This window comes from Cyprinodon tularosa, unplaced genomic scaffold (assembly GCF_016077235.1).
Source record: "Cyprinodon tularosa strain WSP-4 unplaced genomic scaffold, ASM1607723v1 ctg495, whole genome shotgun sequence".
NCBI classification, from domain to species: domain Eukaryota; kingdom Metazoa; phylum Chordata; class Actinopteri; order Cyprinodontiformes; family Cyprinodontidae; genus Cyprinodon; species Cyprinodon tularosa.
This window is the reverse complement of record NW_024039224.1, coordinates 864,957-892,459: the sequence shown is the minus strand read 5'-3', so window position 1 is coordinate 892,459 and position 27,503 is coordinate 864,957. Positions and strand designations below refer to the sequence as shown.

Below are 27,503 nucleotides of genomic sequence, written 5' to 3'. Positions count from 1 at the left end.
CAGCCCGCTGACAGAGATTTCACCGCCTGAATAGACGTCATGCATATTTCAGGAGGACAAAGGAGGGAGGAGAAATATAAACAACATTTGAGGCGGTTTTCTGAGTTCTTAAAAAAGTTTAGGATACTAAATGCAGCATCCTAAATGTTACTAAAGTAGGTAAACGCTTTAGATGAGGTCATCTGAACCATTAAAAAAAAAGACAAAACAGAGCATATGTGGGTGTTATTGCATTATATTTGAACATGGACAACACAAGCCATCAAAATAATTATTAGTGTCCAAGCTGGAATTAATTACATCACCCATAGATTTATCATCAACTCTGAGGAAAGAAACAAAAACTACAAAATAGCTTCGTCACAGTTGGATCATCTGAAAACGTCGTTACAACAAAAGGGTTTATTTTGTTGTTTGTTTGTTTTTTTTTATTAGGTGTTTTTGCACGATGGAAGTCACATGTCGTTCTGGTTCTTTAACACCATGCATCTGAGTGTTAACAAAATACGATCAACATAATCAGAAGAAAATAAAATAAAATGAAATGCATATCTTTGCTTTTTTTTTATGCACAGCTTTTCCCAAACATTAGTATCTCATTCTCAGTAATAAAGATGCACAACGTGGTGAAAATGTCGTCTCTTCACACAATTCTTTTCAAAACAGACATCACATCACCTCATATAAAAACACTAGCAATAAAAAAAATGAGTCGACACGGTCCACAAACCATAACCTGCTGCTTGACCTTCAAGTTAACACTGCTTTTTCATAACACTGAAGACTCCCGCTTCACTAATAGTGAGAGCCACTTAATCTCTGTAGTGTAAAGCTACCTTTCACTATCACCTCTTTGTAACCAGTTCTTATTTCTAACATAAAACCAAAAGATGTTATGAAATTTACAATAAAAAAGAAGAATGTGACGGCACATGCTTTCACAACTGTTCCATCACAGTATAATCATGTGGTTGAGGAGGAGATCTTCTGCTGTGTAATATCTAACCAGGTGAGGTAACGTGCGACACATCTTCACCTCTGCTGCTGGTTTGCAGTGCAGTAAGAATGTTTTATATCAAAGATCTTGTTTCTCCCACATCAGAAAACAGAGTCGGTGCTTTTTCCACCGCCAGCAACTACAACATCAACATGCGGGGGGGTCTTGTTATGTGCTCAACGATGTTTCTGGAAAAAAAGGCTGGAAGACAAAATAAAGCCATTTAGGAAGTCGCTGTAGTCACCTTCCTCTTCGTGGTATGGGACGGTCCGCTGTGGCTCCCCAAAGGTTGGAAACGCACAAAAATAGAGGGAGTGTTTGTAGACTGGAATAAAAATAAACATGATGGTGGCCTTATGTTTTCTAGTAGTGTTCGAGTGTTGCGGGTGTTAACACACGCGCACTGGGTGTTCTGCGTCATTAGCTCCCGCAGTTACACGCGCCCGACCTTGGCGTCTCCGATGGCTCCCCAGACGTCAAAAACAAACTCGTCGGGGAAGGCGAAATCTCCCAGGGTTTCATCCAAAGCCTCGGCAAACTCATCTGGGTTCTTCTTGTCTTTGCCCAGCTCTACCATTGTGGCCGCTGAGGACAGAAGCAAGGTCATTTAAACAACAGGAAAACAGTTAAACCAGAACAGTCTGCAGACACATGCTCCTACCCAGCTCGCTGTCCCTGATGCCCATGTAGCTCTCTAGCAAATCATCCACCTTCTCTATCGCCTTCTCCTCAAATGCAGAAGGCTGTGAGAACATAATAAAAAAACATGTAGATCAGTTAAGCAACAGATTAGTTTAAACAAACAGCCCAGAGAACTTCTGTTTTCAGCTCACCAGCTCCTCCACTGTGGCAGGACCTTTAGAGCGCAGACGAAGGGTCCCTCTGCCCGTCCCAAGTTGGACCCCTGATCCTGACCTGGAGCCTGAAGACCTCTGACCGATCATATCTATGTCAAACAAATCACATATTTAGCGTAAACTAGAGGGAAATCATTGGGTAGCCCATTTCAGCTTGTTCGGTCACAGTCTAAAACACATATATCTATTGTTCTCTTCAATTAGTGTTTAAAACATTGAGCGTAAAGTGGTAAGTAAAGGAAGAAGAATCATAGTTTATTTTCAGAGCCAAGGAGATGTTCAAATATAAAGTAGGGCCGAAACAACTAATCAGATTAATAGAGATTATTGGATTATTGAAATAATCGTCAACCAATTTAAAAATCGATTAACCGTTAACTGGAGTATAGAGACTCTAAATGTTATAAATGCTAACCATGCTGATCACTCGTTGGAAACAGAATCAAAATTGCTTTGCTGCAAAATAGTGTTTCCATACATGAGGTTTATGAAGTGCTACACATAGTCAAGCAGACATACAGTTAAAATAAATAAATATGGAAACCTTTTAGAATAAACAAATGGCATAAACACCCAGAATTCAATTTAAAATCCCTTAAAATAACGGTGGGATCAGTGATGTCATGTTTGCATAAAAGGTAGGTGATTACTATATAACTTAACTGGTAACTTAACAGACAGAATTTTTCTGTATACACCTCACTATAAATCACTCTTTTATATCTTGTATAGCTTTAACTATGTCAGCTTTAGGCTAGTAAGTGCAGTTATTTTGGTCTTTTAAGGTCATTTCATTAAATACTCTAACTATTTTTATATAATGAGGCTTTTGATGCTTTTTCTAAAACCAGTCTTTGTAGCAGACTTCATCTTAAATGTTAAAATCCAGTGGAGATCAAGAAATATGACAAGAAAGCTTGTAATTTAAGTTTTCTTCAGCTCACCAAAGGCTTTGAGAGGCTCCACAAGTTTGATGGTGAACATTTTCCCCTTAGGAAGCTCCTTCAGCATTTTGGCAACTTCATAGTGTCGACAGCCAATGAGGCGATGGCCGTTAATGGACTCGATCATGTCGCCTACATTAATGACCTGGATTTGGTGGATGATGCTTCCCTCCCTGATCCTCTGCAAAGGAGCAAAAATTAAATGTTTCACATCAAGTTTATTCTGGCAGTTCTTTCTTGGCAGATGTTCATTTCAATCTTTCCTTACCTTAATAAAAGCATAACCCGCTCCGTTATCAGTGATTGTCAACCCTAATGCATCTTCTCCTTTAAAAATTTCTATTTCCTTCTTCTGGCCTTTAATGTGAGCAAAAATGAAGTCCTCCAGCCCGATCTGTCCCCCTAAAAGTTTATCCATGTCCACCTTGTGCGTGTTCAGTGTGCAAAACATAACCTGTGGAGGAAAAGCATTTAGCTGCAGCCTTGATCCCGACCAATGTGTCTATAGTTTTCCAACTACCTGTACTAACCTCAGATGGTGGGATGCCAAAGGCCTCTCCGATCTTGGCGTAAAGCTCTCGCACATTGCTGAAGCCCTCAATGCGGCCCGTGGGGCTTCCGTGAGCTAGTTGGGTGTGGAAAATGAGCCTGGGTCTCATGCTGTTTGGTGGGGGAGGAAGGCCGTCAGACCCTGCAGCTTCCCCTACGACCCCTCCATCCAGGCCCTCCATACCTAGCACGTTGAGACCCCCACGAATGGGCTCTGCCTCTTCATTCTCCACCAAAGGGGATGCTTTTTTCCTTCTCCCCAGTCCCAGAGGCATTGTGGACGCCGCTGAAGGAAGTTACCCCACAAGCCAGACCAACATAAACCTGTGGTGCTGACTCAGCAGCAGATCTATTCAGTGTTTATGTTAAAGTCCTGCAGACCAGTTTATAAACTGTATTAGCCAGGCGCTGGATGGATGGATGTGGGAGGGCACACATCAGAGCAGCTCACATTGCTGGGTGTGTTAATTCAGCTGGTTAATGAGGAAGATGATCAACTGAAAGAGAGATTAAGAACAAAACTCCAGTTAATTTAATGCATGTAGCAGATCCTGGAGGAACCCCATGTACTCTAAACTCTGTCATTGGTTCCTTCAGGGATATCTGAGTGTTAAATCTAAAGATATGTTACTCTAATTAAAGTAATCTAACACCACGTTGCAGTTTAGAGAATCAGAACATAAGTCAAGGCTAAGATTAGCAGCTAGCTTGCTTCCAGTTTAGCAAAATAATCACTTCAGCTACATAGTTAGCTCAAAACATAAAAATCAAATAAGGTGCCTGTGACGACAAACGGCTACACTTCGGAGGGTCAATTGTTGAGTGTTAATTAGCACGATCGTTAAACATGAACCGAGAAACATGGCAGGGCTATCCATTCTGACTGAAACAAGACACTTATCTCTTCCTGTTAGCCTAGCATCCTGCTAACTAGCTATTTGCTGTTCGTCAGAATACAACCTTGTTCCTGTGAAGCTAAACGTCTCCGCGGAGCCGCTTCTGGTTGCTGGAAATCGTTTTTCAGATCAAGTTGATAGAAAATGACAGCAGCGTGTGTTAGGGGCGGTGTGTTGTTGTAGAATTAGCTAATAGCCAACCAAGCTGGGTGGAACCGATGCCTTCACGTGACCTCGGAAATACCACCTCCTCTCCCTAAACTGGTGGAGATTCTAAAATAAAAAAATATAAATAACTATTTTATCTGTACTTCGAGCATGCAGACGGATATGAATAGTTTCGGTACACCTTTTCAAATTATTTTTAGTAGAGAGAGACATAAAGGTAAACATTTACAAACAAATATAAATACCGAATTTTTAAAAACAATTTTCCCTAAACTTCCCCAAACTTCTTAAGTCTGCTTTTTAAAGATATCCTGCTGTATTTCTCATTGTGTGATTCTTTTCTGCCCTCTAGTGGTTGATAATTGGAGTTGCTACAAATGAGACTAAAATCAGGCTTAGACATACTTATTTTGTCATTTTGTAAAGTGTAAACAAAACGAAATTTCGTTCAGAAATGTATAAAATCTATTTAAAATAATAAAAAAAAATTAAAATAAATCGTTTCATCCTGACATTGCTCCGCTTATTTAAAATTGTTTTTATTTTACTGGTTTATTATAATTTTAAAATTTTTTACCCCAAAACCCTTTTTATTTTCCCTTACAAAAAGGGTTGTTTTGGTTATGTAATATTAATAAGTGGGAATGTTTTGCTTTCCCCCTTATTGTTTTTTGTTTTCTTTATTGTGTGAATGCTGTGGCTTTACATTTGGGACCCCTTTTTCTTTTTTCTTTATTTTTTATTTTTTTTTCCCCGCCCTTTTTTTTGTAAGCTACTCTTCTGTATTTTATGTATTTAACCATTCAAATTTTCCCCAAATATTCACTCTTTTTGGGAATGTGGCTATTTTTTTTGTTTTCTCCTTTTTTCTTTTTAAATTATTCTGCTTTTTTGCAAAATTTTTGCTTATTGAAAGAATGGCATTTTGCTAAAATTCTCCCAAATATTTTCTTTATTTTTTTTAACACTTTCTTTTTTAATGTTTTTTTTCATAAAATTAAATTTTTTATAAAAATTAATTTTGATTTTTTTAATTAATTTTTTTAAAAATAAAATTTTTTTTATTTTTTTTATTATAATTACATAAAATATATATTTAATTTATTTTTTTAAATTTTATATTACAAAATGAAAAAAAATGAAAAATCCCCCAAATTGATTATAAAAATTAAAATATTACGGGAAAAGAAAAATAAAAAAACAAAGGTTTTAAAAAAAAAATTTTGTTGGCCCAAACTGAAAAGTATGAACATGAAAAGTATGAGATTACAGCATCAGTATTTTTTGGGCCCCTTCCTTTGGTGTATTACTGGAAATGCGGGCGTGGTGGAGCGTCAGTCTGTGGTGTCGGTGTTATGCACCCCCAGGTTGCTTAATAGTGGCTTTTAGCTCTTCTAAAATTTTGGGGTTGGTGTTTTTTGCTTTTTCTTAAAAATCCCCCAAGATTTTCTAGGGGTTAAGGAGGAGAGTTTGCTGGCCAATTAAGAACGGGGGTTACTGGTCCTTAACAGGTAGGGTGCTTTGGCACTGTGTGAGGTGCCAAGCCCTGTTGGAAAATGAAATCGCATTCCAAAAAGTTGGCCCGTGCGGAGCAGAAGTGCTCTAAAACTTTGGTTGTGGCTTCCGTGCCCCTGGACCTGGAAAACACAATGGCCAACCCCCAGCGTGACATGGCCCCCAACCTCATGAGTGGAACTTTCACTGGATTAAGCAAGTGGATGAAGTGTCTCTTTTTTTCCCTCCAGATCGGGTTGTTTCCCAAAGGTTTGCTTTACTTTATCGGGGGAACATGTTTTGGCCCACCCCAGTCCGTCTGTTTTCTTTCCCGGGGAAAAGACGTTTGAGTGTTGGGGTTTCCCCAAGGTGGCTTGAACAAGGAATGCGAAAGAAAACGCATGTCTTTCTACGTTGTGTGGGTGGTTCTTGAAGCATCACCCCAGCTGCGTCCATCTTTGTGAAATCTCCCCCACTTTTTGAAGGGTTTTTTGTTTCACAAACCTCCCCGGGTGGGGTTATTTTTTGTTGTCCCCTTTTTTGACCCCTTTTCCCCTTCCCTTCGCCTCTTTTTAAAAGGCTTGGACCTGAGCTCGTAAACACCGCCTTTTACGATGTTTTTGTCTTGCCCCCCTTGGCAAGGTGTCGATGGTGTTTTTGGAAAAATTAAAGTCGCGGTTTCCCCATGATTGGTGCCTTGAATGACTGAAAAAATTTTAAAGGCTTTTGCAGGTGGTTTTGAGTTAATTGCTGTTGAGTGTGGCACCAGGGGCCATAAATTTTTGAACCTTTTACAATATTTAATTTTTTGTATGATAAATTTTGAGATTTTCATTTGTTGTCATTTGTAATCTCAAAATTAAACAAAAAAAAACTCTAAAAATTTAGGGTTTTGTAGAAAGTTAAATTTAATATAAAATTTTCCTTTTTTTAAGGAATTACTGAAAATCAAACTTTTTATGATTTTAATTTTTAGACCAGAAAATTTTCTTTCAGTAAAAACACCATTCTTTTTTAAAAAATGTTTCGTTTTTCTGCTATTCATTTAACTCGGCCTTTTTTTGTAACTTTTACAGTTTTGCTTAGGGAAAGCTTAAAACTTTTAAAAATTTTTTAAAAAGTTTTCAAATTTATAAGGAAAGTCTATGGAGGAAATGTTTAGTGCAGAGTGTGACTCTGGTTTTGAAAACATTCATTTTCCCGAACCCCTTAACTCACTGACCTTTTACCTTCTAGATAAATTTTACACAAAACGTAGGGATTTTTGTGGTTTAGGAAATGAAACCCCTCTTTTTGTGTGGCTTTTAGGTTTTTCCCGACGTTTGGGCCCCAGACCAGAAAAAAGCCACACTTCCCCAATAAAAATCCTGAGAGCTCTTGAAAATAAAGTGAAAATTCAAAAAAAAAAAAGTTTTTGTATCGTCCCTTTGGGGAAAACCGTTGATTTGCAAGGGCCCCTTGGGAAGTTGTTTTTCAGACTTCTGGCATCACATTGAAGGAAGTGTGTCAAATCTTTTTTTTTTTAGTGGGAAAAAAATTTTTGTTGGGGTAACAAATCTGTCCCGAACACCAAAATCGAGATTTAAAATTATACACTTTTTTACATCGTCCCCACCCTAGAAAAAATTTGTAGAAATATAAACGTTACACCAGTTTAGCCCAAAAAGATTGTGCGCCCGGTTTTAAAAAATTTTTTAAATACCTAATACGGTTTTGGGTCAGTCGTTTGTTGGGGGAAGTTTTGCTTTTGGATTTGTTACTTTGGATGCTGAAAATCAATGAAAGTAGGTTTTTCTAAAACCTTTTTTTCTTTCCCTTAAGGGTTGTGAATGAGCTACAGCATAAAGTTCCCCCCAACCCGGAGCCCAAAGGATGCTCTGCTTAGACTGAAAGAATTTTTTAAAACCCATTTCGGTTTGTCTTAGCACTTGTTTTTTTCGGAGGTAACCCTTCAAAAAGCTGAAATAAGGGAACAAAAGTGATGCGATGTGTTTTGTCAGAAGGTCGTTAAGTCGTCAAGGAAAACCGTTTTAAAAGGATTTTCCCTCACCCCCAAACAGCACTTTTTAATTTAAAGGAGGGGGGACAAATGATTTAACTTAGGAAGTGGAAAAATAGACATGGCCTGCCCCTTTCCCTTCACACGAAACCTGATAGATTTAAAATAGACTCGGGGCCCCTTCAAAATAAAAGTCCTAATTAAACCATTTTTTTTTCCCCAGTAGGGGGCTAACTTATGGTAAAACTAAACCACTTTTTTAAAAATAAGACTCTGGGGTTTTTTTTCAAAACACCCCCAAGAAAAATTTTCAAAATAAAAGCCCCCCCTTTCCCATTTCTTACTGCCCTAATAAAAAAGGGGAAAGAGTGTTTTTAAGGTTTAAAAGTCATCAGTATCATGCTGGGTCTGCCTTTTTAACCACAACCATGCAATTTTAAAAAGATCAGAACCCTACAAAAATAAAACCCCTCTTATTTTTTTGTGATTAAAAAAATGCAAATGGTCAGCTTATGACCCAAATTCCCCAGCTTTTCTTTAGCCTGGGCCTTTTAAAACATATGGAGTAAAATTTCACAAAAAAAGTCTCCCTTTCGCTTAACAGGCATTATCACCCCAAAACTGGAAAAAGGATTTCTTTTGAAATGGTTTCTAATCACTGCGGGGCAGCCCCTTCCCCCTTGACAACACCCATGATGAATTTAAAAAACTCCGTGCCTAAAAAATAAAAGTTTATTATCCGGTTTTAATTGATGCAAATGGGCTAGATTATGCCCAAATTTCCCCATTTTTTTTTATTGTTAATTTTTCAAAAAATCCTGGAGTTTTTCCCCCAAAAAAATTTCCCCTTTTTATGTTTAAACAGGCCTCTACCCCAAATAACATGGAAAACAAGTGTTTATATTTAGAAAGGATTTCTATTCCTGTGGGCGCCCTTCCCGACACCTTCCAGTTGACTTCAAAAAAAGAACCTGGGCTCTCCAAAATAAAAGCTTTTCCCACATCATCATTAAATTGTTTGGGGTCGTAGAAGCCCAAAATCCCCAATTTCCCTTTAAATTATATCCCCCAGGGTTTTTCCACACCCCCTCAGGTATTTTTTAAATCGGTTTTAAGTTTACAGAATAAAGCATTGCTCCCTCTAACAGCAGCCCAAGTCCAAGGGTGCTGTCATCAAACAGCGGCTCGTAAATGCAGGTTAAATTATTTGATAAATTAGTCCAAATGGATTAGCTCTCTTTTTTAAAGTTTCTCTCTTGTTTTGGCTTCATGGTCGTTTGTACTTTGGTTTGTGGTTTTTCAGCTTTAAGGGTTGAACTGTTTTTTCTATGTTATCAATGAACTTTTAAAATTAAATTTAAATTTTTTTTACAAGTAGACATTTAAAATTGTTTTCAGATTTTAAACTTTTTTTATACTTTTTAAACTTATCGCCCTACCCTTAAAAGTATATTTTTGTTTAAATAGTTAGTTTCACTTTTTTATTTTTTTGTAGTTTTTGCTATTTTAGGAAATTTTGCAATTTTTTCCCTTTTTTCTTTTATTTGCTTCTTTTGGAAAGCATTAAGTTTTTGTTGCTGTTTAATTTTAATGCCTGCCTGTTTCGTGTGGCTTCAGTATTTTAAGAAAAATTAAATTTGCATTTTTTGTATTCATCCTTTCAGGCTTTTTACTTTAAAATTTTTGCTTTTTTTTCCTTTTTTCCTTACAGTTCAGTTTAGCCGTACAGCATTCACATGATTTTCGCGGAAAAAGCAAAATTTTTCTGTCAAGTGGGAATGCTTATGCATTCCACTTATTTTTTTTTACTTTTAATTTTTTTGACTTTTAACTAGTCCCGCAGTTTTCAACTGATTTCAACAAATTTTTGGGATCAAACGTTCAGCTTGGTTTAGGAGATTTGCCCTGTCTTTTGGGAAGATATTTTTGTAGTTTTGCGATATTTCGCTTTTTTGGTTTTTTTTTTTTCCCCTTTAACTTTTTAGAATTCTTAGATTTCAGCAAAATTTGCTAAAATTTTGACTTTTACCTTTAACTAGTTCAGCATACTTTCAGCTAGAAAACCCCTTCAAATTTTAAAAATGTTTCAGTATCTTTCTGCTATTACGTTTAACCCGGGTTTCTGCTAATTTTTCAGTTTTTTTCGTGAAGCTTTAAACTTTAAAAAAAAATTTAAAGATTTTCAAATTTTTTAATGGAAGTTTGGGGGAAAAGTTTATGCTGAGTATGCCCCCCTCTAGGGTTTTTAAACATTTTACTCATGCCCAACGTTCAACACTCGTTTTTTTACCCCATTGATAAATTTTAATCAAAAAAGAGGGATTTTTTTTTTCGGTTCAGGAAAAAGTAAACCCCCATTGTGTGGATTTTTAGGTTTTTCGACGTTGGCCCCCCGACCACGAAGAAGTCCAATTCTCCAATAGAAATCCAATGAGAGCTCTCTGAAAAACCCAACTGAAAATTCAAAAAAAAAAGACTTTTTCGTATCGCCCCTTTGGGGGGGAAAGTTTTTGACATAGCAAAACCGGCCTTGTGGAAGTTTTTTCAGACCTTTAGCACTCACATTGAAGGAAGTGGTTTTATTTTTTTTCATTTTGCAGAAAAAAGGATTTGGGTTCCCTCAAAATCTGTCCGAACCCAAAATAAGTTTTGACAATTATACACTTTTTTAATCGTCACCACCCTAAACGAAATATTTTTAGAAATAGGGAAAGAACCCCGGTGCCAAGTGGCTGGCTCCCGGTTTTGGGTTTTTTTGAATACCTAATCCCCTTTTGGCCACCGCTCGGGTTTTTTCGGGGAAAGTTTTGCTTTTTTAGAGTTTTGCCTTTCCATTGTCCTGCAGTTATTCAAGGACCAGCAGGATTTCTCAAACCTTTTTTTCCTCCCTTCCCCATTAAGGGTTTTTGAATGACTACACCCTTTAAATTACCCCAATCGGAGACAAAAGGATAGTTTTTTTCTTGCTTTTGTCTGAAAAGAATTTTTTTGTACCTTTCGGTTTGTTACATGTTGTTTCGGACTGATTCCCACAAAAAACCCTAAAAAGGGGGAAAGGAAAACGAAAGTTGCGCGTTTTCCCCCTGTCATGAAGGGCCCGGTTTCAAAAACCCAAGGATTTTAAACCCACCATTTAAACGCACATTTTTTCAAGGAGGGAGACAACAGATTTAACTTGGAAGTGGATCAAAATGATTGGCCATGGGCCCCCCTTTCAAGCAACCCGATAGACTTTCAAAATAGACCGGGGGGGCCCTTTAAAAAAAACTCCTAATTAAAACTTATTTTTTTAGTATGGTCAACATTAGGGCCCCAAAATCAACCCCTTTTTTAAAAATGGTTTAGGGGGTTTTCAAAACCCAACCCCATGGAAAATTTTAAAAAAAAAGCCTCCCTTGCCAAATTTATTACTGCCCTTAAAAAAAAGGGAAAAAAATAATTTAACGTTTGGGAAAAACATCAAATATCATGCTGGGTCTGACCTTTTTCAAAAAAACCCGTAGATTTAAAAAAAGACTTCAGTTACCCTACAAAAAAAAACCCCTATTTATACGTTTTTAATTGTGCAAAATGGCCAGCATTATGACCCCCAAATACCCGTTGTTACTATTGATTAGGCCTTTTTTAAAAATACCCCGGGCAAAATTTTTACAAAAAAAGTCTTCCCCTTTCGCTTAATACAGCATTATTCACCCAAAAACTGGAAAAAACCCGTGTTTTTATTTGGAAATGGATTCTTTATCACTGCTTGGCATGACCCCTTTCCTTGGGCACAACCATGATGACTTTCAAAATAAGCTAAAGGGAACCTCAAAATTTAAAAGCTCTTCCTTTGACATCTTATTTTGCCCTATGGTTTAGCTATGACCCAAAAACAACCCAATTCTTCAATTACACTCCAAGGCCCCGTTGACCACACCCCAGTGCATATTTTTAATAGGTTTTAAGTTTATATTGTAAAAAAAAGCATCTGCTAACCCGTAACATGCGCCCAAACAAACGGTTTCTTTTCTTACCACAGGGCCATAACGAGGTTAATTTTATATAAATTAGCTCCTTAAGTGGTTTAGCTCTCTTTCTTTTAAAACTTCTTCTTGTCCTTCCCCTGTTCTTGGTCGTCTTGCAATAGGTTTTTGATTTCAATCCCCTTAAAGGTGCATGTTTTCTTTAGCGACAAAAGACACATTTTAATTAAATTTTCCCAATGTTTTTTCAGTTTGACATTTCACATTGTTTCAAAATGTTAAGACTTATTCAAAAATGTCTCAACATTTTACTTCCCCTCCCTTTAAGCTCTAAAAATTTTTTTTTTCAACAGATTGTTTTTTTTTTTCTTTGTAATTTCTTTTCACTTCGCTAATTTCATATTTTCAGCCTATGTTGTGACTTTTGGTTATTCTGTCGTTTTTGGCAGGAATTAAGCTTTTTGTTTGCTGCTAATTTAAAACGCCCCACTGTTTTGGAAATAGGTAAACCCCCCCCCCAAAATTTTTTTTACATTTTTTTTAGAAACTTGTGAGAATTTATTAAGACCCTTTAGTGCCCCTTAAGCATTTTTTGAAATGTTGGGTTGTGGCACTTTTTAGTGAGTTGTTTTTGCCCTTTTTACGCCAAATGTTTCCCCCAAAAATCTTCAGGATTCAATTTTTTTCTGCAGTTTGAGTTTTTTGTTCTATCACATTTTTTTGTTTTCAGGTAATTTTTTGCTTTTTAATTGCAAAAGCATTCCCCCTTTTTTGTTTTCCCGAAACAGCTTTTTTGTTTAATTTTTAATTTACTTTCCGACGTTTTTCCGTTCTAATGTTTTTTTCGCCGTTTCAAAAATTTGGTATCAAAAAAGTTCAGCCTTGCCTCCACCTGCTGTTTTATTGGATAATTCAGTTTTTTCTTTTTTTAAATTTTTTAGCTTTTTTTGGGTTTTTTTCCCCCCTTTTAAATACATTTAAAATTAAAAATTCCCCCTAAACTTCACACTTTTTCCCTTTAACTATTCAGCTTTCTTTCAGCTAAAAAAAACCATTAACTTTTGAAAAAAAGTTTGTTTTTTTTCTTTTTGCTAATTTTACCAGTTTTTCTATTTTACAGTTTTGTTTTTTAGTGAAGCTTAAAATTTTTTAAAAAATTTTAAAGATTTTTAATTTATTTTAAGGAAGTTATGGCGGTTTTTGTGCAGGAGGTGCACTCTAGGTTTTCAAACATTTCATATGCCCGAACGCTTCAAAATCCTCGCCATTTTTTACTTTGTAGAAAATTTTTTAAACAAAAGAGGATTTTTGTCAGGATTAGGAAATGTAACCCCCATTTGTGTGGCTTTTTGGTTTTCCCCAGTTTGGGCCCAACCCGAGAAAGTCAAACTTCCCCATAGAAAAACCTAAAAGGGTTCTGAAAACGAATGAAATTCAAAAAAACAGCTTTTTGTATCGCTCCCCTTGGGAACCATTGACGTAGCAACATGAGTTGGGGAAGTTGTTCCAGACCTTCCCGCATCACATTGAAGGAAGTGTGCGTTTTTTTATGTTTAGCTAGGAAAAAGGTTTGTTGGGGGGGTAACAATCTGTCCCAACCCAAAATCAAGATTTTGCAATTATACCTTTTTTACATGTCAACGCTAACGAAATATTGTGAAATATGAACGTTACACCAGTTGTGTCCAAAGATGGCTGCGTCCGGTGAAAGAATTTTTTTTAAAACTAATACGGTTTTTTGGTCACCGCTGTTTGTCGGAGGGAAAGTTTTGCTTTTTGAGAGTTTGCTTACCATTGTGTGATGTTTCAATGAGACCGCAGGATTTTAAAAAATTTTTTTCCTCCTTCCCATTAAGGGGGGTGAATGAGTACATCCTGAAAGTTCCCCCAAAAGGGACAAAAGGGTAGCTCTCGCCCTTTGATGAAAGAATTTTTTAAAAAATTTTAGGTTGTCTTCAGCATCGTTTGTTTGGAGTGATAAATCCCATTCAAAAAAAACCCCGAGAACTAAGGAACGAAAGTGTGCGATGTCTCTCTGTACTGACAGGCTCGTTAACGTCGTCAAAGGGAACCATGCTTCAAGAGATTTTACCCCACCCCTTTATACACATTTTAATTATGGAGGGAGAAAAAAATGTTTAAATTAGGAAGTGGATACAATTGGGTATGGCCCTGACCTTCCCTTCACACGAACCCCGATGACTTTAAATAAGACTCCGGGGACCTTCAAAATAAAAATCTACATTAAACTCATATTTTTTTCCCCGCTATGGTAACATTATGACCCCAAAATCAACCACTTTTTTAAAAAAGAGGCTCTGGGTTTTTTAAAAAACCCCCACAGCAATTTAAAAATAAAAGCCTCCCATTGCATTTTATCTATTTCCCTAAAAAAGGGGGGAAAGATGATTTAATGATTGGAAAGTCATAAGTGTCACTGCTGGGTTTAAACCCCTTTTTCCTAACACCCAAACCATGTAGACTTTCAAAATAAGATCCCGGGCCCCCACAAAAAAAAGCCTTAATTTACTTTTGATTAATTGATGCAAAAGGGGTCGCTTATGACCCCAAATCTACCAGTTGTTTTATTAGACCTAGGGCCCTTTTCCAACCCTCCCCCGGGTAATTTACAAAAAAAGTCTCCCCTTTCGCTCTAAAGAGATCTATTCCCCAATAAATGGGAAAACAAGTGTTTCATATTTAGAAATGGATTTATATCCTGCTGGGCAGACCCCGAAACATCCATGATAGATTCAAAATAAGATAAAGGGAACCCACAAAATAAAAAACCCTTTTTCTTTGCACATCTTCATTGGCCCTATGGTTGTTGCTATGCCCAAAGTCAAACCAATTTTTTCAAATTACACTACCCAAAGGCTGTTTAGAAAATCAGGATATTTCTTAATCAGGTTCTAAGATTTACATGTAAAAAAGATTGTCACTTGTAACATGCGCTAAGCTGCCAACGGGTTTCTCCCCCGCGGCTCGTAACGCGGGTTTAATTTTTTGATAAAATTTGCCCTTAAGTGGTTTAGTTTTTCTTAGTTCCCCTTTTGTCCTTCCCCTGCTTTTTATGGTAGTCTTGCAAATAGGTTGTAGATTTAATTCCCCAAAATACACTGTTTTTTTTGTATAACCCACACATTTTAAATAAAATTTTCAATTGTTTTGCCAAATTTGACATTTCCACTATGTTTTAAAATGTTAATATTATTCAATCCTTTCTTAAATTTTTTTTCCATCCTTGGTACTTTATTTTTTTCAACCAGATAAGATTCAAGTTTTTCATTGTAATTTTTTTTTGATTCAGCTAATTTAATATTTTTCAGCCTATGCTGAGAACTTTGGCTTCATTCTGCTCTCTTTCTGGACAGGAATTAAGCTTTTCTGTTTGCTGCTAATTCATCACACGCCTGACATGTTTCTGGGCAGTAGGTGGCCCCCCTTCAAAATTTCTTTATACATTTGTCTAGAAACTTGGGAGACATTATATTAAAGACCCTTCTAGTGCCCACATTCAAGACATTTTTTGATATCATGTATGGTTTGGCTGTGCAGCTTTTAAGATGAGTTTGTTTCTGCCATTTTACTGCCAAATGATTCTACCCTACAAAATCTTCAGATGATTCAATTGTTTTCTGCAGTTTGAAGTTTCTGATGACTTCCTATCACATTTTTATATGTTCTTCAGGTAATTTCAGCTTTTTTCATTCAGCAAAAGCATTCCCACTTTGATGTTTCTCCGAAACAGCTTTTTCTAGTTTGAGTTCATCTTTGCTAAGCAGTGTCAGTAACAGCATGTAACTGGGGAGCTACTTCATTTTTATGTATTAAACCTGATGCAAAACTATTACAATATCTGCTTTCTTTTAGTTTAATTAAACATATGCTATATCTAGTTCACTAGTGCAAAGTTCTAGTTCATTCCTTGAAAAAAATCTTTAAAAACAAATTAAACTTCGGTGAAAATAAATAATCAAATTTTTAAAATGTGTTATTTCAGTAAATCAACTCATAAATGAAATGCATATATGATTTAAAGGCACTTCACTCTGAGTGACGTGACATTATAATAAAATTGTTTAAAAAATTGTTTCTGAAATACTTATCAGTGCATTATTAATATTTTTTTTATTTTTGATCCTTAATGTGATTCTACTGAAGGGAATGCATACTTTAGAGTATTTATATATGACTCATTTTCTTTTATCAAAACATTAATATCCCATTAATCTTCTTGGATATAAAAACATGTCAACAGTCAGCTTCTTCGCCAATGACCAATCTTTACCTCTGTGTGTGTTTTTTCTGTAAGCCATAAAATTACTATGTTAAAAATACATTTTTTTTTGGAATAAATATCAGAATTTTTGGCTTTTTTTTCAGTTACTATTTGTGACCCTTTTAAGTCAAAGTTAGCATTAACAATTAAAACATTATTCTGTGCCATCAATGATTAACATCCTCTCCTTTTGAACAGAAATACTAAATATTTTATACGGGAAATCAAATGAGAGACCCTTATTTCCATTACAATTCAAGAAATGTTTAAACATTTCTGTTTTTCCTTTCATTTTAATAAATGAGAAGGAATAATCTCGATACGGTGAGCGGAAAAAAAATAAATAAAATACATGTTCCAGGAATATATTGTTATTTTGAGAAAATATTTCAAGCAAAACTCTGTTATTGAACTAATTTTTGACAAAGGGATTTGTCCAATTCATGTACATATATTGGTTTACCTTGGCTGTAGCTGCTTTTTACAGTTAAATATTTATTATATAGTAGTTATTCCACAGAACAGTTTTGTTTTAAGAGCCTTAAGGTGTTGCAAGGGTCTAATATTAATAAAAATGAACAAAAAGACACCCCATCTATTGAAATACTATAATATTCACCCCAAATGAAAATAAAACAGAAAAAAAAGACACACCTGAAGCCATCAAGCTGTGCTTTACCGTTTCTTTAATGTAAAACCATAAAGGATTAAAAAAAATGATCCCATGATGAAAGCCTTCCTGTTAAAAATCAAAGGATTTTAAATCTTCAGCCACAGTTTGAAAAGTACAAAAAATAAATGAATGCTTTTAATATCCCCCTTAAAAAAGGAACAAAGTTTGCAGGAGTTTTACATACAGAAAAACAAACAACCCAGAGATGACACATCCAATGGTTTTAACCTCCTGTCTGCGTCCGAAAGCTGAAACCCTGCGAAAATTAGAGGAAGCAGCAAGTCAAACCTGTCACATAAAAGCTGAAATATTCCCTGACTTTTTAACCACAATAATCATTCTTACGCCAACAATCTAGCAGTGATCACTCTAGTCTATGGATCTACTCTCCCCCTCCCCCCCAGGAAGTGAGTAACTTAGACTAAAATGTCGGCAGTCAGTAGGAAGCAAAGCTTTTTAGACCAAAAGCACTAATTTATTCCTGTATTAAATAAGCATTTATTGGTCTAACATAATAATCATTTACATTGTTGAAAAGGGAAAATCGATGATCACGGTTATTGTCAATCAGACACGGCAGCAGGATTTACATTAGGTATAATTTAATTATACAGACAGTTGCTTGGCACAAAACAATGATGTACATACGGAAAAAAAACTTTGTTTAAACAGCTTGAAGCTCTTTTACCGATCTGGTAAAGATATTTTCGCTGCTAAAATGTCCTTCCCAGACAGGAAATCATGTTATCTGGAGGGGATCTTAACACCCTATTTATTAGAACTTGAGGTTCTTATATGCTTTATGTTCTTATTTTAGAGGGTGCTTTTTTACTGACACTAAATAGATAATATGATTTTGCATCTGGGAAGCTTTGATCCATGTACAGCTACACTCAAGCATGCATCAGTGCATCTGAGGTATGAAGTAGCTGGCTGAATGTCACTTCTAAACTTCCCAATAACAAAAAATAATCCTCTGCCACTAAACGCCATTAGCTGTGCAAACTTAAAATATTTTGTTTTTGCAATGGTTGCATCTTCTTCCATCGAATAAAACCAAAATTCGGTCCTGAAAACCCAACAGGAGTAAAACCCAAGCCTAAGTCGTTCAGGCCAAACCACGACGCCGAGCGGCCCTGGAAATGTTAGCTTGTTAAAATGTCCTTCGGTCACATGGGGAGAATCTGCTCCAGTGCGTCTCGCGTGCTTTCCCCCAGTTTGTCGGGAAATTTTACAGAGAAGTCCAAGATCATGTCGCCTCTTTTTTCCGGACACTTGGATAGAGGAAGCCCCTCCCCTGCGATGCGCTTCTTCGTCCCGGGCTTCACAACTTCCCTGGAGCTCACGGTGATGGTGCGACCGTCCAGAGTGGGCGCCTTAACCGTGCATCCGCACAACGCCTGCAGACAGACACCCAAACACGAGGAAATTATGTGAACTTTATTTAGAATCGACAAAACTTTACATTTTAAGTCGTAGGAAAATGATTATATTTTTCTTACCTCTCTAAGTGAGATTTTTGCAGGGTAAACTATATCTGATCCGTCTCTCCTGAACACCGGGTGGGGTTTGTCCTTAACAACAAAAACCACGTCGGCTGGAATGTTGGTCGGAGTTTCATCGCCCTCCTTGGGGAAAGTGATCTTCGTCCCCTCTTTCCATCCACGTTTAATATTTACTGTTAAAATCTTGTCCTCTTTGCGCATGGTGCAGCCGTCTGGGTTCAGTCTCTTGCGGGAAATCTTCATCTTTTTCATGCACCCGGTGAAAACCTCCTCCAGGCTCACCTTCAGCTCGTGCACCACGGGCGGATCCTGCCTCCTCTCCTGCGCCCTGTGCAGACCCCCGGGGTGGCCTTTAAAGGACCTATGAAACCCCCCCATTCCTCCCATACCGAACGCAGAGAAAGGATCATCGATGTCGCCGTCAATGGAGGAGGAGAAGAAGTGATCGAAGGGGCTGCGTCCACCAAAGAACTCCGCAAATATTGCATGAGGGTCTCCGTTGAACGTGTAGTTGAAAGTGGGGCCACAGTGCTCTCCGCCGTCGCTTGAACCCTTTAATCCTGTTCAAAAAGAAAGAAAAGGTTTTAGTTTTAAGCCTCTGCACAATAGCATCAACAGTCAGTCCTGCAGTCCTATTTCATTTTGAATACTTTAATTCAGAGGTCTTCAACGTTTTCAGACCAAGGACCCAAACTGATGGAGAGATGGAGGGAGGACCCCCTAATTATATATATTGCATGAAATTGGGTTATATCAAAGTGGTCCTATAGTCACTCTATAACAGATGAGGTAAATTTGAAAGTCATTTCTCCCTGGGATTATTAAAGTATTTCTGATTCTGATTCCTGGTCGATGGGACAGGTGTTGTGACTGAAACGGTGCCCAGCTTGAAAGAGCTCCTGTGTGTCGCTGAATCTGTGCATTGATGACTGAAAGACATCTTCAATGCCCCATTTATCGGTTTACTACAGTGTGTTAAATTCATGTTTATGTGTATTTGAAGATTAGTGGAAAAAATTGCAGGGGGGAATATAAAAAAAACAAAATTTAAAAAAGTCTAGGCAACCAAAACTTTCGCGACCTGCAGTACCTCAGTGGACCCCCTGTTAAGACTTCCGCTTTAGTTTAAATAACCTCTTTTTTGAGCAACAGTCAGATTAATGGAGGGAAAACTTGAAACAAGTGATTGATTGATACTTTAGAGCTAAAAGCAACAATAAAAGGACTGCTATGCATATCTATAAAATGGAAATTAACCCTTTATAGGGCAAGTTATTATTTTTGATCACTTGCATAAGTCTAGAAGCATAAGATCTATATCCAGCCATTCAGCAAAGTTGCTGCTACATGGCTGTACATCTTATTTTTGTATTTGACCAATTAGATGATATTACCTACTATAAATTAAGTTGGAAAAAAAAGTTAACAAGTCAAGAAAAAAAGGTAAACATCTTATTGTAAAGTTAAAAAGTTAAGCCTAGTTAACAATTATATTTAGGTATCTAAACTAAAATAATGCGTTCATGCATCTAAGGTTATGTTGTAAGTGAAAAAAGTGTTTTTTCATTAATTTCTTATAGAAGCACTTTTGTGAATTTTCTTAATATATTCAGGCAAGGTGGCATTTCTTGCCGTCACATTGACTTTTGCCATCAAAATATCCATATTTTTTTTTTATGTTACAAGGTGTTAAGTTCTTGTCCTGGATTCCAATAACACTATTGGCTGTGGTTAAAGACTTGATTTTCATTTCCCCCACTTATAAATAAAACAATCATACAACTTTAGTTATTCTTAAACATATTAAAGTGGGAAAAGAGAAGAAACAGAAGTTAGGGGTGAATAGGAGCCCCTTTAATAACAGATTTTATGCCAGTAGAGCTGTGGAATAAGTAAAGTTACATAGAAGAAACAGCGCCCTCTGGTGTCTAAATAATGTTTTACAACCAGAGTCCTTAAAGGTACACTATGCAACCGGTGTTGATTTTCCAGCGAGACTCCCCCCAGAGGGCGAAAGTAAAAGTGCACTGTCATAAATATGCACAGCTGTTCTCCTGGTTTCTCCGTCAAGCCAGGCGCGGTTGTTTTGAGCTTAGCAGACAGGCGAACGCAACGAATGACTAATGCTGCGTTCACACCGCAGCTGGCGCGACAGAAGCAGCGAGTTTACATGCAAAGTCAATGGTTGACGCGCGTCAAGGCGCAGCAGGCCCAGCGCGTCTGAGCAGCTGAAGCAGGGAGAGAGACACAGCGCTGATGATCAGAGGCTATGATCTCTCTCCTCTTAAACAGTTTATTGACGCCTAAATTAACTTAAAATGCAGAAATCTGCCGACAGAATATGCAGTTTGGATTATTTAGATGAAAAACACCTACCAGCTGCCGCGGTGAACCGCGAGGACGTGACCTGGCCAGAGGCTGCTGATGAAGGGGTTCCTTCTGTCGGCGCACCGCTGGTATGTGGGGGTCTGAGCGGCTCCGACAGAAAAAATATTGAAGGCAGGATAATAATCTGAATGAACTGACGGCACTGATTACGTTTTCAGGTGTATTTTCTCATTTAAACACATATTAAAACTACTTTATTCCAAATGATCACAGCAAATATAGCTGCAAGGCAGAGAAAGGATAGTGAAGCTCCGCCCAACGCGCGTCAGACACACTTTTGCACCGCACAGCCAGAGCGTCAGAACTAACTGGTTCAAGCAGCAAAAAGGAAGCAGCAGACACGATTTTGCTGCTTTTGCTGCGTGAACGTAGCATAACTGCACAAGGATCGCCACTGTGCTAGCAACGAGAATGCTTTTAACTGGGGGGTGTAGCAGTTCTCGGCCGTAAAGCAAGACTGACTCTCACGAGACTTCTGAGCCTGTGGGTGCGGGTCGGTGCTCCTGCAGTTGCAAGTGCAGTATTTCCCCCACAGACCACCAGGGCGGCCGAGAATACCTTTGTTCAACCTGAAATGACTCATTTAATCATCCAAAACGTTATGGAACACATTAATTAACTGAAAAATGTTGCATAGTGTGCCTTTAAAGTCGCTTATATTTGGGATCAGCCCCGATTTTAACCCACATAAACATGACATCTACCTGTGTGCATCAACACCACAAAACACAAATTAATCGTTAAAGTATAAACTGGTGTAAATTTCGCTTTTTGTTGCAGCAGAACTGCAAGCTGAGCCAGAACAGCTCATGTTTTCCAGCAGCTTCTGCGGCTGCCTCCTTTGTTCACAGACTTTTAAAGTGAGGCAACTGATGCAGGAGGATTTTAAAACCTCACTCATGGATTACATATAAGCATGCACTGTAAATATCAACGATAAAATATATATATATTAAAAAATAAATAAATAAATAGGAAGCAGCTGTGCAAGTTGTTAGAGAGGGTTAGGATACAGTACCTTCTTCTCCGTATCGATCGTAAATGTCTCTTTTCTTGGAGTCGCTGAGGACATCATAAGCTTCTGCAACCTCCTTGAATTTGTCTTCAGCCCCGGGGGATTTGTTTTTGTCCGGATGGAAGCGCAGAGCCTGTTTTCTGTACGCCTTTTTGATCTCCTCGTCAGACGCACCTCTGGCTATTCCCAGCAAATTGTAATAATCTTTCCCCATCACAGTGACCGCTATAAAATCACAGTGAGCGCGGACATCCAGGGGCTCATGTGTGCGGCGCTACAACTCCAGGTCACCAAAGCCGCAGCTCGTGTTCCATCCGCGGGGAGAAAAATAAACTGACAGTCCTGAGAAAACTTTCTGATTTAAGCCTCTGAGCCGCGGAAAGAAATGCCAATTTATTTGATCGAGTTTACCTAATTAAAAAGTATAGAACAAAGTGTACTAAGTGATGAGTTGCTGCTTTGCTGGATAGAAGCCGGGCGCAGAAACTTCTGGAAGAAGAAGCTGACGAATGTAGGTCGAGAGGATTCCCTGCTAACTACTTCCGGTTTCACCTGACCTACTTAAAGGCGCGCCGTTGGATTTCAATTTTTTAAAACTGAACCAAACAACCAGGCGAACTTTGATAAATTAAACTGATATTTTATTTGTGTAAAAATGTAAACGACCCATAGTTAATATGATTTTTGTAATTAATTATAAATTATTTGCTGCCCCCGCTGAAGAGGAGGGCTTCCGCTTTCGCGCCCTTCAAAATAAAGCAACACTGTTTACATAAATGTTATTACACAAATTTAGAAACACACTTAGTCCCCCAAATGACGGCATTTTTATTACGTTTTCAAGATGAAACCCAGGGAAACTTTATTTAAATATACTATCAGAGCTTTGCTGTGCTTTGAAAAGTGTCTTTTTTCTTTTTAAGATTTATTGTGTTTTCAGTTTGTCAGGTCCTCAAAACAATTTATCATTCAAGAAAAAAAAAAAAACTGTTAATACACATGGTCCATCATACTTTGATTGTTAGGGGGTGGGATGAGAGAAGACTGCCACCCCACATTAGGGGTTTCCAAAACTTGCAGTCTGTAAAACCAAAAATAGCAATGCAATAGACTGGAAACATACAAAAACTTTATTTATTTATTTATTTATTTATTTATTTATTTATTTATTTATACATATGATGTGCAGCTTCTATTTATATTTTAATACTTCAATAACTGTATTTATTAAATCAATCATTTTAAATGTATTTCATGGGACCTTTAATTATTAAATTGTGCATTTTACAATGTAAAGGCATCTTTAATATTTAAATCATGTATTAAATAAATTCATAAATTAGCTTTCATTGTATATTTTGTCCCTCCATATATCTCAGGAATGACATCAATGATTATACAAACCATCTTGCGACCCCCATAGGAGTCCTGACCCCACTTTGGGAAACCCTGTCTGAAATGACTGCAGAGAAACATATTTCCTTTCTCCCCATAAAACACAAAAACTAACGCTGAAAAGAGGAGGAATTTGTTTTCTTAAACTTTAATATATTAATGTAAATATCTATTTTTGTTTTTGTTATCGTTGATTTATAGAATTTAAGAATCAAAATGTGAAATGAATGTCATTAGGAAATTCTACTTGGGAGCATCCCTGCTGCCCCCCTCTGGTTTAGAGAGGAACTGCTTGTTCAAGAGTTGGTCATTTGAAGATATTTTGGCAGATTTTTGCAAATCTTTTAAAAGACCCGCCCTCTCCAATTAAAAAAAATACAAGTGTGAGATCATGCACAAGTCAATTTCTCTTCTGTTTAAAAGTTGCATTTCTCATAACTCATACAAGCTTACTGCGCCTGAACATTCGCCTGTATAGTGTGGCGAAATCTTGATAAACTATATAGCAAACTAAGTTAACTTACGGTTCGGACCAAAGATCACTGCTTTTTGCTCCTTTGGTCACATAACTCTTCCTCCACCGCATGGTGTCTGTGCCATCTTATTTTTTTTTTAGTTTTTGCACTAGTGGCTTGTTTTTTTTGTTTTTTTTTCGACAGTAGGCTGACAGGAAAGTGGGTATGAGAGAGGTGGAGAGACATTCGGCAAAGGACCACAGGTCAGATTTGAACCCTGGTCCGCTGCGTTGAGGACTAAGTACATGGGTCGTGCGCGCTAGCCGCTGTTCCACCTGCATGCCCCTGCACCCCTTGGTTATTAGGCGGGTATGCTGCTGGGTAGCGACATCGGGCTGCTGTTACAACAAATCCCATAATGCTTTGCGAGGGGTGCTTTCCGCACAAAGCATTCCGGGATATACCTGCCTCTTCTGTGGCCTTTCTTTTCTTCTCATACACTTCGTAGAAACTTTGTCTCGTACGATAGAGTCCTGCACGATATCTTCACGATACCCTGCGGATATCTTCAATTCAAATCTGAACGCGACCTGACCCGTTGATATTTAACCCGCAACCCGACCCGTTAACACATCAAATAATAGGCTATAGTACGCTGCGCAGCAGAGCAGTGCCATTAACACTGCAGCAGACGTGTATGCACTGACTGTGGCCTTTTTGGAGGGAAGCCCACACTGCTGGCAGGGCTTTAAGCTACAACAAGGGTGACCCCAGTGCCTGATTAATATAACATTTCTGATGTCGATAACAACACACGCATTAAAAAAAAAATCACCAACTACCCGCCCGTACTAAACAAAATATCTGCCCGACCCCGCGTACCCGTTTATTTTTATTTATGTATTTTTCACCTGCAAAAGAGCATTTTAGCGGGTGACCCGTCGGGGACCCGCGGGTACCCGACACGTTGCAGGACTCTATCGTACGACCCTCTGCCATTTTCAAAGAACCGCGGGGAGAAAGGCGGGCTTCAATGACTCTCTGAAACCGTAGCTCACTACAAATATACACCGGAAAGTGCGTATGCGCAGAAAAAGAGAGCTAACTGGGGGCGAGCACGTAGGACGGCCATATGGAAACATATCACCAGAATGATTGAAAAATAGGAGGACCGCTTATTTAGATGATCCACCCAGAAATAAAAGATCGTCCTCTGTACCTTTAAGTCCACGTGGGAAAAACAAATCACCTGCTTTACTATATAGCCACCCCCCTAGCTCCGCCCTGAAAGATCCAGGAGGTCACAAATAACCGATAACACCATCTAAAGCACCACTGGCCTTACTCTTCTACGTTAAATGTACCGTTTATAATCCAATAAAAAAAAAAAAAAAAAAAAAAAAAAGGCTGTGGCATCTAAACAGAGCACAAATGCCAAAAACTGTCAAGAGGACCGAATGGCTTTAGAAAAAACATAATCTGCTGCCTGGTAACACTTGGACTTTTTGAGGGCAAACATCATCTTGTTAGATTTGGCATAAAACCAACAAAACGTTTTAGAACCCAGAAGAAAAACTCCTCTATAGCAATGTTCAAGGTTAACTGTTAGTTTTCTAAAATTATATTTGCTACCCCTCATGGGTGGCACCTGCAGATACTTTGTTTAGTAGCCATTTAAATTTTTTATAGGGTCAGATTGATTTTGATTGCCTTTGCCATTAATTATTAAAGTTATAATTTTATATTTTCATTTTCTTAGCTTATCTACAGCAAATTTTTAGTAATGATGTAAAATCATTTAGGTGTGACAAAGACAGAAAAACCAAAAAGCTTTTAGATGGAGCAAATACATTTCTCAAAAAACAGAGAGTACATCTTATTTCCATCCAAGTTTTTATTTAAACTTTAAGTTTTTTATTACATTTGAATAAGAATAATAGGACAAATGACCCACTGCTTTTATTTATTAAGTAAAGTTGAATGCAAACAGAACAAGCTGATTGTTAGAAGATAAAACAAAAACATCACTGCTTTCCTAGAATTAATAAGTTATCAGCCAACAAAATGCATTTGATAGATTGAAATATCAGGAAGTGTGGACCTCTCATCCAGGGGTGTTGGCAGCTTTATGGTCCGGAGCATCCGGCTGAGATGAGTATTAATACAGTGCCAATAACCAAACACGTCAGCAATGACCTTATTGAAGCAATTGTTGCTGCCCATCAGGATGGGCATGGTTGGCAGGCACCTACCAAACAATCCGAGGGATATTATTCTGCAGTGGTTATAACATTTAATACAGATGTTAGTCTTCCCTGGATTGAATGTTCTAGAAATATTACTTCTTCTTCAAACTGTTTGTTATGGTATTGTAGCTGCTCAGTGGAACAGTGGGTAGCACTGCTGCTTTGCAGCAAAAAGGTTCTAGGTTGATTCCCGGCCTGTGGTCTTTCTGCATGGAGTTTGCATGATCTCCTTGAGCATGCATTACTTCTCTCCGGTACTCTGGCTTCCTCCCACAGTCAAAAAACATGACTGATAGGTTAATGGCTTCTTTAATTTTACCTTAGGTGTGAGTGTGTGCATTAATGGTTGTTTTTCCTGTTTGTCTCTGTGTTGCCCTGTGATAGACTGGCGACCTGTCCAGGGTATACCCCGACTCTCACCTGTGGACAGCTGGAGATAGGCACAAGCACACCTCACGACCCCACTAGGGATAATTTAGAGAAACTGCAATAAAACCCAGACTTCAATCAGTGTGATAAATGTAAATGCATGTTTCAGTAAAAGGAAAAACCTGACTTATTTCTAATTTTTTCAAAATAATTAAGTACCTAATTAAGAAGTTGCACACCCAGGAATCCTTCTTTGCTATTTTCATCTGCCAATTGTTTACTAAAACACAAATTATTATGAAAAATATGAATAATAACGGAGATAAAAATGGATCAAACAAAAACAAGTCATGCCTTGTATGGAGGCCCAGAGGAGTCAGTGAAAAGAAGTATGTTTGACTCGAACTGCACTGAACTCTGTAGTCAGAAATGCTAAATAGAGAGGGTTAAGTGACAAGAAGATGCAGCAAATGAAAAGGGGACTTACCCTTTTAAATGTTTCTTAAGGAAAGTTACTTTCCTTAAGGGTTTAGAATATTTTCAAACTGCAGTATTTAATAATGGATTAATAAATACCATTAATTATTCAGTTTGAAATGTGCAAAATATTGGAGTTACAAAGCACTTTTTAAACTGGAATTTGTAAATATTTCATTTATTCATTTATTTATTTCCTAAATTCATTCTGTTTATAATCTAATGATGGATGTACAGACTTCACAGCATGGGGTCACTAATGATGGACTTCTACAACAGAGAACACACTCACACCTAAGGAGAATTTAGAGAAGCCAATCAACCTAACAGTAATGTTTTTGGACTGTGGCAGGAAGCCAGAGTACCTGGAGAGAACCCACACATGCATAAGGAGAACATGCAAACTCCAATGCTGAAAGACCCTCCGTCCCACGCAGGGAATCAAGCGTGCTACCCACTGCGTCACTATGCAGCCTTAATAAAAACAACACCCTATATTTAGCTTTTAAAACTGGATTTGGGTTTTGAGCCTCTAAACTCTCAATATTTTTCAATTTATAGAGGATATCAACCTAATATCATTAAAACCCTAACTATAGTTTGCATCAAGTAAGTTTAGGTTGTTTTGTGTTTGCTTAAACCGATTTGTTTGAGAGCAGTGCTCTAATTATGTGCCTTTTTAAAATTCTTATATTTGAGATCAAAGCACTAAAGAGAATAACCTTTTCTGATGTTCGGATTTCTTTTTTTTCTTTTTTGTGTTGGTCATTAATAGTGATCCTGGAATGTTTTTAATCAGAGACTCAGTGTGAACACATGCTACAGCTGC

At 37.5% G+C, this 27,503-nt stretch overlaps 2 protein-coding genes across 2 annotated transcripts; both read right to left on the bottom strand.

The window, feature by feature from the left end:
• Positions 1-447: 447 nt before the first annotated feature.
• Positions 448-4,486, bottom strand: gipc1 (GIPC PDZ domain containing family, member 1). Its single transcript, XM_038302596.1, has 7 exons — positions 4,308-4,486; positions 3,329-3,844; positions 3,067-3,252; positions 2,799-2,979; positions 1,831-1,943; positions 1,659-1,740; positions 448-1,582 (listed from the first exon to the last, which is right to left on the bottom strand). Exons 2-7 carry the CDS (start codon positions 3,620-3,622, stop codon positions 1,431-1,433), a joined length of 1,008 nt encoding a protein of 335 aa, XP_038158524.1. The 5' UTR covers positions 3,623-3,844; positions 4,308-4,486; the 3' UTR covers positions 448-1,430.
• A 12,334-nt stretch (positions 4,487-16,820) lies between these two features.
• Positions 16,821-22,247, bottom strand: dnajb1a (DnaJ heat shock protein family (Hsp40) member B1a). Its single transcript, XM_038302615.1, has 3 exons — positions 21,736-22,247; positions 18,327-18,889; positions 16,821-18,224 (listed from the first exon to the last, which is right to left on the bottom strand). Exons 1-3 carry the CDS (start codon positions 21,944-21,946, stop codon positions 17,994-17,996), a joined length of 1,005 nt encoding a protein of 334 aa, XP_038158543.1. The 5' UTR covers positions 21,947-22,247; the 3' UTR covers positions 16,821-17,993.
• Positions 22,248-27,503: the final 5,256 nt, after the last annotated feature.

Bases quoted from the DNA above. Each gene is read 5' to 3' on its own strand.
- gipc1 (XM_038302596.1), bottom strand. From the start codon at position 3,622: ATGCCTCTGGGACTGGGGAGAAGGAAAAAAGCATCCCCTTTGGTGGAG. The intron at 2,980-3,066 runs GTAAGGAAAGAT...GCTCCTTTGCAG, and splicing joins CGGGTTATGCTTTTATTAAG to AGGATCAGGGAGGGAAGCAT. The intron at 1,944-2,798 runs GTGAGCTGAAGA...TGTTTGACATAG, and splicing joins GGAGCCTCTCAAAGCCTTTG to ATATGATCGGTCAGAGGTCT.
- dnajb1a (XM_038302615.1), bottom strand. From the start codon at position 21,946: ATGGGGAAAGATTATTACAATTTGCTGGGAATAGCCAGAGGTGCGTCT. The intron at 18,890-21,735 runs GTACTGTATCCT...CTTTTTGAACAG, and splicing joins CGATCGATACGGAGAAGAAG to GATTAAAGGGTTCAAGCGAC. The intron at 18,225-18,326 runs GTAAGAAAAATA...GTCTGTCTGCAG, and splicing joins CAAAAATCTCACTTAGAGAG to GCGTTGTGCGGATGCACGGT.